The sequence below is a fragment of the Triturus cristatus genome, chromosome 10, assembly GCF_964204655.1.
Source record: "Triturus cristatus chromosome 10, aTriCri1.1, whole genome shotgun sequence".
Lineage (NCBI taxonomy): Eukaryota > Metazoa > Chordata > Amphibia > Caudata > Salamandridae > Triturus > Triturus cristatus.
The window spans coordinates 415,327,990-415,340,794 of NC_140593.1; the positions used below are offsets into that span (position 1 = coordinate 415,327,990).

Below are 12,805 nucleotides of genomic sequence, written 5' to 3' on the forward strand. Positions count from 1 at the left end.
GCACAGGAGTGCTAGAACAAGATGTGATTAAAAGACTAAAAGAAAAAAAAAAAATCAACATAGTAAATGCTTGCCAGGTTGGACTTTCAATCTGAAATAGGTTATGGTACAAAAGCACACAATGGAAAGATGAAGAAAGAAAAAGAAAAAAAAAAAAAAAGATTTATGCATTCATTTCTGGACTCTAGAGTAAATAGCTTCCGATTATTACTTTGTATGTAGCATCAATGTAGCAAGCCTAATTCAAACGGCTTCGGTGTGCAGTGCATATAGTGGAAAACACGGTTTAGTCTGTGAGTAAAGTGTAAAGTGAGGCAATAAGGGACCAGTGTAAGCACTCCTATGTAAACCTACATTTTCATTGTACTTTTTTAATCAGATTCTTCCAAAGACATACATAGCATGTTCCAAAATATAGATTAAGCCTTGGTTGGCCGCTTACCTGAAAAATACTGCAAGACTGCCGTTTTTGTGCAGGAGTAACTGCCATGCGGTATGAACTACTACATGCTGGGGAGAAATCCATGGTTTCTGCAGAACCAATACTTATTTTGGATGGTTCCGATACATTGGATCCTACAATTGCACTGTTAAAACTTCTAAACATGACAACGTTTTTCTTCCTCAAGCCAGAAAATGGAGTTATTTTCCCCAAAGAAGGAGAAGCCCACACCTCGTTAAGGGCATGCGGGATAGGTTTTAATATTTCTCCTTCTTCCCGGGACAAAGGCTTGCACTGGGAAGCATGGTCATTTATTGGTTTCAGTGCAATGTTGTGGGTCTCCGAACATGGCGACACAGCAGACAATACATTGTCCACTCTGGTTTCCTCAAAGGAAAGCTCTTTGACACCCTTATTCAATTCAGAAATGCTTTTGTCCATCTGACATTCTGAAATAGACATGTTATGGGAAGATGTATCAGAGTCCACGCTTGAGGTTATGGCTAAAGTTTTGATGTCCTCACTTGAGAGAATGCTGGAGCCGACAGGAGTCTTATTGCCATCTTTATCAGACTGTTCATCCAGCTCACAGAGAAGGTTTTTAGCAACTGATGGGGTAGTTGTGACTTCTGATGCTTGCTTTTCACAAACATCTGTTTTTTCAATGTTCTTGTAGTTCTCAGTATGGCCTTCATTGGCAGAAAGCATGAGAAACTTTATTTCCTCTGTTAAACCAGTATTGGGTTTTGACTTCAAATCAGTAATTTGACAGCCACGGTTATAGTCTGCATTACTTTTTTTGGTTGCGGTGACTTCTTGGCTGGGGCTCTTGTCAACTAGTTCAAATATTCTTTTGCCTCCTGCTTTTTCAAAGTTTTCCTCTTCTGTCCTGCATTTGCTAGCATCCAATAAGAAATCATCCAAACGTGAAGAAATCCTGAAATTGTCTTTGTCTATCTGTGTTTCATCAGAAATTCGTTCCTCGTCAGTCTGCCTATACAGGCATTTCCTGAAAAAACCTTTTGCAGAAGAGGAAACTAAAGGTGTATCTTTCAAGTCCAACTGCTCAAGTTGTAGTCCCTTCTTATTCATGATATCATCACTTTCATTGGGAGTGCTAGTAAATGCCTTACCCTCAGATTCGTTGTTAATTGGTGGTGTCATGTTAGTTAGCTTTTCTGACATGCTATTTAGTTTTAACTTTTCAGTTAGAAAAAGATTTATTTCACTTTCCTAGGAAAAAAAGAAGTCAAGTTCAGAAGCATTAGAATATTGTACAATGTTTAACTTAAAAGTTATCCACACTACAAAATATGCAAATAAAACAATAAATGCACTGATACAACTGCCTTGTCTGATAACTTAAAAAATATTTTCAGAAGAAAATACAAAACAAACTCATGAATGATCCCCTATATTGAAGCACTGTAGGACTTTTTCACTCAGTCAATCAAGAAAACCTGTCCACAAAAAAAAAAATCTCTGCAACAGTTATCCAGCACTAAATATTTGAATCCATGCAAAGCATAACCAACCGTCTGGTTTGGTAGAGGAAAATTGGCTACCTCTCCCTGTTGAGACCGGAGAGGTCAACATATAAAAAACGACTTTGTTAAAGGCTTTTCCAAACGGAGAATCATTGTGTGCATACCATTTCTCTTTGCCGAGACTCTGTAATCAGCCTACAAATAACGCAGATACTGGTGCAAATGAAGTTAATTCAACATTCCTTTATGTTTACTATGTTAACTTCCTAACCTACTATTTCTGGACTTTATACATGCAGTATCGTATTACGTTGAAATCTTAATTCATTTTGGTCTGGTTTGTCTTTATCCTGAAACAGAATTACTACACTGAAGAAGTTTGGTGGTTATAGATAAAAAAAGAAGTTCTAGAGAATGACTTTAATGTTTCACTGAAAACAGTCTTCACAAAATCTATTTAACTTGGATTCCTAGAACACATTTGTTAGAAAACCCCACTCCCACACTAGAAGGGGTGGTGGTGGTCTTCCGGTCACACTGTGGTAGCTTGGCTCGAGTGGTCAGAAATCAGGCTCCGTGCTAAGCATACAACATACCCAAACAATAACCATGCGTGCATCCGTTCCAAAAACGACTCTACACCGTAAAAATTATGAAAATAACTTTCTTTATCTTCTTTTTCTCTTAGTTGCTGATTAGATAAATAAATAACAATCACAATATACAAACTTTTTAAATAGTGCAGGTCAAATAACTACTGGCTTAATGATTCAATAAATAGGGGTGATCATAAATAATGAAGGCCTAAATATAAGTGCAATACATACAGGCAATTAAATATTCTGAGGCAATAAATACTGTAAACCAATAAATATTGTGCATCAATAAATACTGTGGACCAATAAATACAGTGAAGCAATAAATAGGTTAAATACAATAAATACAGTGCCTCCAATAAATAATTAAAAGCTGACAGTGACACTCATAGAATCAGATCACATTTGAATTCCTAAGGGCTGATTTGGCCCAGGCACAGCTTGTGGGGATGTGGAAGGCTTGGGGGTGTCTACTCCCTGGCTTGGTCAAGGCTGAGGCCTAAACTGAGGTAGATAAAGGGGGAAAATACCAGAGACCTGGTTCTCTCTCTCCACACAACTTCTCTAGATTAGTCCCAGTTCACCCCTGGCACAGTCAGGTTGGTTCCAGCACCTCCCTAGCCCCTTAGAGCAGTCTCTCAGGTCTCCACAGGGCCTTAGGCGCCCTCTACTCCACTTACTGCCCCTTTTTCTGATGCTCCGACGCCGCTGGAGTCGGGTCGATGCCGTGAGGCGGTTCCAGCTCGATGTCGGCGGCCTCGGCACAATGTCAGTTCTTTGACGACGCCGGCAGGCGGCTCCGGTCTCGATGTCAGCGGCCTCGGTTCGATCTCGGCCTCCGATTCGATGGCGTCGGGCAGTCTTACTCGATGTCGACTTCGGGCGGCTCCGGTCCGATGGCGACCTCGGCTTCGATGACGTCGGCCGGCCTTGCCTCGATGTCGACTTCCGGCGGCTCCGGAGTGCGATCCTCACTCCCGACCTCCGGTGCTCCTCACAGGTTTCCGGCGACTCCGGAGTGCGACCTCCACTCCCGACCTCCGGCACGATTCTCACAGGTTCCGGCGACTCCGGAGTGCGATCCTCACTCCCGACCTCCGTTACCCTTCACCTCGGTCTCCGACGACTCCGGAGGGCGGACTTCACTCCTCCGATGACGCCGCTCACTCGACCTCGGGTGACTTCCTCCTCGACCTCTGGTATTCCTCACGACCTCTGACGGCGCCCTCTCTCGACCTCTGGCGGCTCCGGGTACGACGTCTGCTTTTCCAGTCAGCGCCGCTTCTCCACCTCGGGCTCCAGGTCTTAGGCTACTCGACGTCGGACTTCAGGGAAACCAGCTTCCAGGTCAGGATCTTGCTGTTCTCTTGTTTCTAAGGCCTGTTCCTGCTGTCCAGGTCCTCAGGATGGTTTTTCTGACTTCTTCCCACACAGGGCTCTAGGCTGGGCTCCGTCAGTAGGGACTAGTATCAAGGGTGGGTTTATGGACCCCACTCCAGGCACAAGTTTCCACCCCTGCTGCTTCACTCCTTCCTCCTTCACGTTTTTGCTGCTCACTCTTCACCAGTCAGGTGCCAACTGCCAGCTCCAACTGCCAACTCTCTGTCTTAGCTTCCCAACATTCTAAACCGCCTCCAACGGTCACAGGGTTCTGGAATGTTCTGGAAGGTGCTGGTAGGTTCCAGTGGATGCTGGTGATGTCACAGGTGGCCACCATTTTGTGCTTCAGGCCCTCAGACAGAAGTTTCAGGGGTAGGTAAAATGGCTCCCTGAATCTGCAGCAACACTAAAAAGTCTGGTGGTTCCCAAAAAGGAAAAATTCAAATAGGGTTTGAGGCAAAAGTGGGACAAAATAAATAATGATGAGGAGGGACCACCCAAAGGGCTGACAGGTCTAACAACATTGCTTTTGTGTTTTCATTTTATAACGTTTCTCTAGATGAGTCTGCAGATAAATTATATTAATGAAAGAAAGGTCACTAGATGTAACTTTCAGCTCTTATATTCTTTAAAAAAGTATTAGAACACCGTAATGTTGAGAGCTGAATTAAAGACAGTGAAGTAGCTCAGGGCCAATAATTGATGGTAAAGGGTTTCTGCTTCAACATTGCAGTGTTTTTTTCTGTGCCTCCCAGTTTAATTTAGAACATTTTACCCTGAGTGAGTGGAATATTCTAAAAGACTTCAAGCCCTTCTGCCTTGGACTGTACCAGTTGTTATAGGCTCTGTCTCGTTATAGGCCCTCACCTGCGGCTCCGGCTTATTTCTTGGGTTCAGGGTCTTTAACAACCGGTATAGCACTCAGCAGAGGGCTAGAATATACATTTTGATTTTTCTTAGAATACCATTAGCAGGTCTAGAACCTTTGACTCTCTGGTTTGTAGTTGTTCACATTTTTACTCTATCTTTTGCAGCAATGTTAACTGTTTACACGGTTTGTAATGTATTCATAAAACATTAATGTTGTGCATTATATATAGCGCCTTATTTTATTATTAATATTTTAAATAGGTTCATTGCAGTTTCTATAAGAAAATGGAGCTGCACTGCCCTTAAGCAAATGGTTTACCTTTTTTCTGTTCGTTGTAGCTTACCTTTACCTCCTCTTTATTGTTAGGATGCAAGCCCTGTAGGAAAATATTTGAAAGGATGTTCCATAATAAAAGGTTGATTTTGAATCTTTATTTTTGATATGGTATGTGTTACAAAAAAAACACTGTTTTAATGCCCCATTTATGTACCCTTTGTTTGTCTTGCCACTAGTCACTCACCATATTTGTGTGTAGCTTTTAGTGAAATGTATCATTACATGTGCCCTTCTCATGTTTTATCTGCATGTTTGTCAATTCCCATTTTATAGACAGAATAGCTTTGCTTATGTAGAAGACTGATGGTGGCGTAGGTAAACTGGCCAGACTTAATTAAATATTGAGCTAGGATTCACAACTCATCTTTGGTTCCAGGATTTATGGTCAAGCGTTTTAAGCATTCAACTTCTAATATTTATTTTATTGTATTTTTCAAATCATTATCTGTGTGAACCTTTCCAGATAAAGACTTTAAACAGCCTTGAGTAATGGGAGTCAATACTTTACAGATTATAAAGTTTAGTTTGAAGAAGATCATTGATCTGGACATGCCATATGAACATATTTCAGAGCAGCAGGGAATTTCATGATCTCTACCTATAAAGTTACAAAGATACCAAGTGAAGCAGTAGAACAAGGAAAGGTAATTGAGAAAACCCAGCTGACATTAAGCTAATAAATAAGTCACCCATCCTGGATATGGTGTTTTGCCAGAGTAATAAAGAGGAAATTAAATTCAAACGTATCGACACACCACAATTCTGGGTCACATCTGAAATGACCTTGTTAACACCCAGTCTATGAACTGCTTGAGGGTAGGGGGTGGCCAGTTTAATATCATTGAAGGTGGGGCTCAATATAAACATCACAAAAGACATGTCCTCCAGTCAGGTATAGATCATGCACTATTTTTTCCAAAGCAGCCTGCTGCCAAAGTGGATTTCTGGCATCCGGAAAATATGATTTTACAAATTTTGAAACAGACGTGTCAGCCTTTCTATGTTCTCATGAGACATCCTTACAAATTATACAAATATATTCCTTCTCATGTAAACAACAAAATAAATTCCAAAACAAGCAATCCATAAATTTAAAAACAAACACGCATAGCAATATTTTGAGGTCTCTTTTTGACCACCACAAAAGTGCTCTGATTATTTTGTGATGCTTTTGTACCACATGACATTTCTGGTTTTGATAAATTACACGAGAAAACCAAGGGTTCAAAATAATTTACATGGATATTGAAGACACCATAAGGGATTGAAGACACCCTAAAGGATTGAATTGAAGGGTGCTCACTAGTAATGGGTGCTGTGGGGTTAATAAATGTCATTCTACACTATAGGTAATCAGAACTCCTTACATTTCAGTATTTCAGTTCTTTGCTTTAGCATTCCACTGGCTCCCTAGTGTTTGGTCTGCACGTTCAGTTTCAACCTCATTTTGGGGGGCAATGTAAATGTAATGGTCTTCATCAGGACAGAGATAATGATTTTACTACTAATTAATAAAACAATGCTGCATTTCTCAAATTATTCTCAGTAATGGTGGGGAATAAATTTAGCACAACAGTGCAAGTCACTTTTCTTGGAGAAAATGTGTTCTATTGTTTGCTCTTCAACAAATGAAAAAGAAAAATAGTCCAAATGTAAAAGTCATTGAGTCTGTTTTAAGGCTCAACCTCGGTGACGGCAAAAAGTGGTGTTTACTCTACTGCTTTAAAAAAAAAAAAAACAGACTGGAGATTACATTCCATCAGATAGTAGAAATTATGCTAAATATCAAAACTTTCTTTATGCTAAATGTTTTAATTCAGAAACAAAATGGACAAGTTCTATTAACCAGGTGTATGCGGTCAAGTACTTTATGCCGCTACCTTTGGTGAGAAAGAAAAAGGAGAGTAGAACAACTGTTGTAAAAAACCCCTCACCCACCTACCTAGTAGGTGGCATGCTTCATCATCGGGGCCCAACTGGATTACCTAATGCAATCCAGCTGTGCTACACGTCTGAGTTACAGCGGAGCAGGTTGTTTAGTGAAAAGGAAGTGATGTGCTATGTGAGAGTGTGATTATGAGTTAAAAATGTCTCTTGGAATACCCTTTTGAAAATTTTTAATAGAAGGGTCCTAGGACATGAGTAAAAACAGATACGGGATTTCTGTGGGGTATGGTATATACCCTAGTATCCCTGATTAATTTAGGTCTACTAGTTTCAGCCTTTGGAATAGTTCTTAAGGCTTTCTTCAGGACCAAAAAATAGTGCGTAGCCCGAAAATTGTAAGAGGCCACGTGGGGTGTAGATATCAGCACACACCCTAAAGTGTGCTGTGAGTGTAGTGGGTTGTGGTTTTTACTCACAAAACCTCTGATCGGAGTACCTGTAAATAAAAAGATTAGTAAGTACAAATACACAGTTGTTTATTCATGCATCAATATTATTAATGCATGCTCCTATTTGTTTATAGCTGGTGGTTTCATGCATGTGGAAGGGTGGGCATGCATGATGGCTGACCACTATAAAAGTAAGACTTGCGTGGCTACAATGTGCCCCGGTGATGCTAAAAATAAGCGGGAAATCCATAGGTACATGAGGGTAAGTGATAATGGCGCGAAAAATTGGGCACATTGTACTCATATACATTATCGCCTATGGGGATTCCTAGGTGGAGTATTACATTTACCTTCTAAATGTAATCAAATATATCTGGTTGTGACGCGTGATAGTAATCACGTAAACCAAAAAGACAGACTTCAGACATACAAAATCGACATTCAACAACGTATATCTAGTTGTGGCGCGTAGTTCTTTTTCTGTGAAAATCACGTAAAACATAAAAACAGACCAACAACATGAAGGACTGACAATGGCGGTCTCACATTAGCTCTGAGTGTATTATGCCTCTGAAATCCAATCAGCCTGCAATGTCCCATGCTGACCCTATCGAGATAGAGAGGTAATGAGGATATCTGGATAGAAAAGTTACGTGGAAGAACCCAATATGTGCAGCATTGGTATGGCTCCTCGAAAGTTGGTACTCACATTTGCCAGGGGAGGAAGGTCGTGATCACCTACGCAGCCGCTCGGATCCGCTTGTTAAGCCCTGTTCAGGTAGCTGAGCCGGCACTAAATAGGAAGCGGAAGTGCTTACATGATCATGTGAGAAGATGCCCAGGACCTCTAGTACGTTGATGTTCATTGGGGCATAGGGCGACGCATGCGTAGCGAGACAGCGGGGGGTTGGGATGTCTAGTGCGAATTATTTTCATTCACAAAGCGTGAGAACGATTGGTGCTAGCGATAAGGTGTTTCACGTTAGTGTTCGGAAAACAAGCGCATGCGTGTGAACAGATTTGTATGTGTCAATATCCACATAACGTTGGTTGCCAGCGCAACGTCTTGAGCGATTTGCAAACAATCACATACCGTGAGAACGATCACGTGTGAAGGTGGCGTGAAGGTGTATCACGCTGGTGCTCGAAAGGGAGGCGCATGCGTGTGGATATATTTGTATGTGTCAGTATCCAAATAAAGTTAAATCGGATATCTTGAAAAAAACACACAACAAGCACTGACTGCAGGAAGAATATTGGTATATCTATGTGAACTATTGAGGGGATAGATGTAGTGCATTAGAAGTTATGCGTCACAAAAATGTGTCGGAGCAGATGTAATGTATAGGTATCAACATGTGAACTCTTAAGGGGACAGGTGTCATGAAGTTATCTTAGGTGTAATAGATATATAGGGTACAGGTGACATATCTATATGTATCTATATTACTGTCTGTCCTAGACTTATGATACCCAATTACTTAAAGATTCGTGGTCCATACTGAGTGATGTTGGTATGGGTCATGAGAATATATAAGGGTATGTATGTTTATGTGTCAATGTATATGGTTACAGACGTCGTATACTGTTTCAAGGCACATTGTCATTAAGCCCTGATATGTTGGTGGATAGTCTGTACACCCAACGTTGTTCTTTTTTGAAAAACTGTTCCTGTATATTTCCCAGGTTTGGCTCAAGTTGTTCGATTATTACCCAGGACATATCGTTGGTAGTGTGTCCCGTTGCGAGGTAATGGTCTGTTAGTTTCGTGGTACTCCTTTTGCAGCGGATGTTGCTTCGATGTTCGCATATTCTGGTTTTAATTTTTCTGCTGGTCATGCCAACATAGCGTAGTTTGCAAGGACATGTAATAAGATAAATTACATTTGCAGAGTTACAGTTTGTGTGTCTCTTGATAGTCCAAATTTTGCCTTCCTCTAAGTGTAGGGTTTTGGTTGTCTGTGTGAGATGACAGATGCTACAGTTCCCACATGGAAAATGGCAAGTCACTTCTGGTAAACCCCATGCATTCCGTACAGTGCTGGGGGTATTCACAGTTTTTTTGGGGCGGGTAGATATGAGACTGTCTGAGATTTTGCGATCTTTTGTAGGAGAACAGTGGTTTTTCCCATTGAAGTTTTCCTGAGGTCACGATTTTCCAATTGGTTTGAATCAGTCTCGCAACTTTATTCGAAATGGAGTTATAAGTAGTGACACAGGTGAGTGGTATGGTTGTAGTCGTATTGATTTTAGGTTCTAGTAGACTATCCCGGTTCTGGTTCCTTGCTCTTTTCTGTGCTTTTTGGATGGTTTTTTTTGGGTATCCACGATTCCTCAGTTTTTCTGTCAGTTGTTTTAATTCAACAACTTGTGTCACTGCGAGTGAATGTTGATCTTCTCTTTCATTCTGCCTGTTGGGGTTTTGTAAAGCATTGGAAGTCCCTAGAGCTCAGTTGTAATTCTCAGGCTGGCATTTGTAATCCAGACCTTCCTAACAAAACCTGAAACCCAGCCTTGCATGTACTTCTCGGCTGTGTGGGCTTAAGGCTGGGTTAGATGCCATGGTTGCATGTTTCTACATTTAAGGTGTGCATAAACTGTGTAGGGTTGTTTTGGACTAATGGTTTGCCTGGTAATGCATTCTTACATCACTAGTTACTCTAGCATGTGTACTGCAAGCATCTAAGGAGTTACTTCAATATGCAACATTGGAGCAAGGCATGATTTCCTATCAGATATATCTCAATTTTATGAGTTTCGTATGAGTACATCTAGCTTTCGGAGGAAGTTCTTGCCACCTGAGGGAACCAAACAGAAAACAAGAATCTCAAAACAGCATTGGATTGGCACATTCCAACTGTGTTAATTGAAATCAAATACTCTTAGCTTCTACTAAAAGTTAGGAGGTTTATCAAACGATTACCCTAATTACAAAATAGCTGTTAAAAAAAAAAAGCTGAACTGAAGATTTGTTTTAACAGTGCTGGTCTTACTTCATCTAAGTTCAAATATGCCAGTGCCTCAGACTGTACTATAGGTGCATCTTCTCACAGCTGAATAAAATGTCAACATACTTCCTGCTGCCTATTATTCCATCAAACTCTCCATGCCAGAAATAAAGTATAGCACTGTAGATAAATTGATCATGGCAGTCATGCTGGTGTACAGCAAGGTTCACATGGCAAGTGATGCTATTAGCAATATTAGCAAGGGACTATGATAGGCCACACTCAATCAGCCAGAAAATTACACATTGGGTTCGATAACAAATCTGATAAAACATAGCTGCAAAAGCTAAATTAATTGTCAATGGTGGAAGTGGCGGATCGAAGGAAAACTGTTTGGACTTATATGTTTTTTGGACTTTTTTGACATACCTGAGCTTTGTGACAGAAAATGCAAACTCACTGGCTGAAAGTTGCCTGAAAAAGACAGGAAATTAAGAAACGTCTAGCTCACAGATATTGGTTGAAGTTATTTTTCAACAGTATGCATGGAAGAGGAAAAGAAAGCCAGTTTTTTTTTTAGGATATCAGAATTGAGAATTACTTTTCCAGAGACAGGAGTCAGCAAAATTGAAGACCACTCCAAAAAAGGTACAGCAAAAGAAGAACAAGTTCCCTATGGCCAGTTGAAAGTAAAAAATGAAATAAAAATGGGTCAGTTGGCATAGTTAGAGAGAATAGGTAGTTTACAGTCAAGGGACATGTAGAAAGTTCCCCTCTAAGAAATTTAAAGTATCAACATCTTTGGAAGAAACTTTATGTCCTCTGAAGTGCAGGTATTCCAATCCAATTGTTAGACCACTACTTTTTTGTTCAAAATCACATTCAAATGAGATGTGCCTATATAGTATTAAGATGAATGTGAAAAATATTGTATTAATTCTTAGACCAACATCAAAAGTAATGTAATTTAGATTATAAAATAAATTGCAGTCTCCCTAGGTTTTCAGTTTTTCTGGGTATTTGGAAAACAAGCCAGGTCAAATAAGTAGGTTCTCTAAGATCAAAATAAGCACCTTTCCATTTAAAATATCAAAGTCTTGATGCTAAAGCCTGCTTTATCTATGCATCATCCCTTCTGTGTCTTGATTATGGGTGTGGGAATTTTTTAATCTCCTTGATTCCATGAATATTTTAATAAATTATGGTTTGACAGAGAAATGTGGTTTGTAGGTATCCAACATGACTATTTTCACACATGTGCACATTTTGCATAAGAGAGTCTCACAAGAAACCAGAAAACTAGTTCAAGGAGAAAGTCTCTTGCCGAGAGATTTTCTGCATAAGCAAGTCTCCCATATGCAAGTATTTCACTAAATTGCAAAATGTGAAATAGCGTTCTTTTGCATAACAACAAATATACATTAGGGAATTACATGAATTTCAACACAACAATTGAAATCTTGACCAGGCCTAGTACTGCAACAAGATTTATGTACCTTTACTCTCACATCTTTCCTAAGACTCATCTCAGTATAAAGATGCTTTGAGCATTCAGTTAAAGGTCATGGGGTGACTTGGGTTGGCTGGCTTCCCTACAGAGGCTAAATATGTAGATGTCCACTGTTTGGACCAGACTAACTTAGATGATGTGCAATTAAAACTGACAACCTAGGTCAGTGCTTGAAGTGCTAGTTTAGGTTTGCGGTATGCAAGTATGGCTAAAGAAGATGACGATGGGGCTCCATCTTCTTCGCCCCAGGAATCTTATTCTTATATGATGCTCCAAATTGATATCTGCCAGCCTCAACATTTATGTAGAGGCAGAGGATTTGGGGGTAGCATCCAAAGTTTACATTTTCCATTGGAAATCTGTGCTGCACAGCAGCAGTGTCCTTACTAATGTTCCTTTTTGTTTTGTCAGTACAAAATATTAGCAGGTTAAATTAAGTAAATTAACAAAACTGTCAGATATTGCTGAATTTTCAACAATTCCAGTTTGAATGTATATGGTGCCCAAAAAAATCCATTAACTTCTTCTCTTTTTTTCCAACAGTGTGATGATTGCATTGATGTAATTTTAGGAGTAAAGTCACGTGATGCATGGAAAATTAAATAAAAAACAATTTGGGACAAATGTGCTTTGATGTATATTTAAAATGGTAGATGGGAATTTAAAAGAAAAATGCTACAAACCTGGATATCTTTTTCCCACCTTGGGCTAGCAGAGCACCCAGATTCCATACTTGAGGCACAGATGCGGGACGGGGTACTTGCACTAGAAGTACCGAACCGTTGTCTGCACTGAAGTAAATTTGGAGTCAAACACTTTGCAGGCATTCCAGGACTGAAGGGAGAGTTATCAGGACCTGAAAGCAGAAGGAGAGAGAGCTTCAATTATTTTCAAAATAG

The 12,805-nt window shown here is 40.1% G+C and overlaps 1 protein-coding gene across 2 annotated transcripts in view; it reads right to left on the reverse strand.

Moving 5' to 3' along the window:
• MASTL (microtubule associated serine/threonine kinase like) overlaps window positions 1-12,805 on the reverse strand; it is a 260,527-nt gene that overhangs the window by 109,295 nt on the left and 138,427 nt on the right. The window contains exons 7-8 of one of the 2 annotated variants that reach the window (XM_085631753.1): window positions 12,590-12,762; window positions 443-1,675 (exon numbers count right to left, since the gene is read on the reverse strand). In XM_085631753.1, coding sequence (XP_085487879.1) covers window positions 443-1,675; window positions 12,590-12,762 — 1,406 coding nt within the window. The remainder of the gene's footprint in view (window positions 1-442; window positions 1,676-12,589; window positions 12,763-12,805) is intronic. The other variant, XM_085631754.1, reaches the window with a different exon arrangement.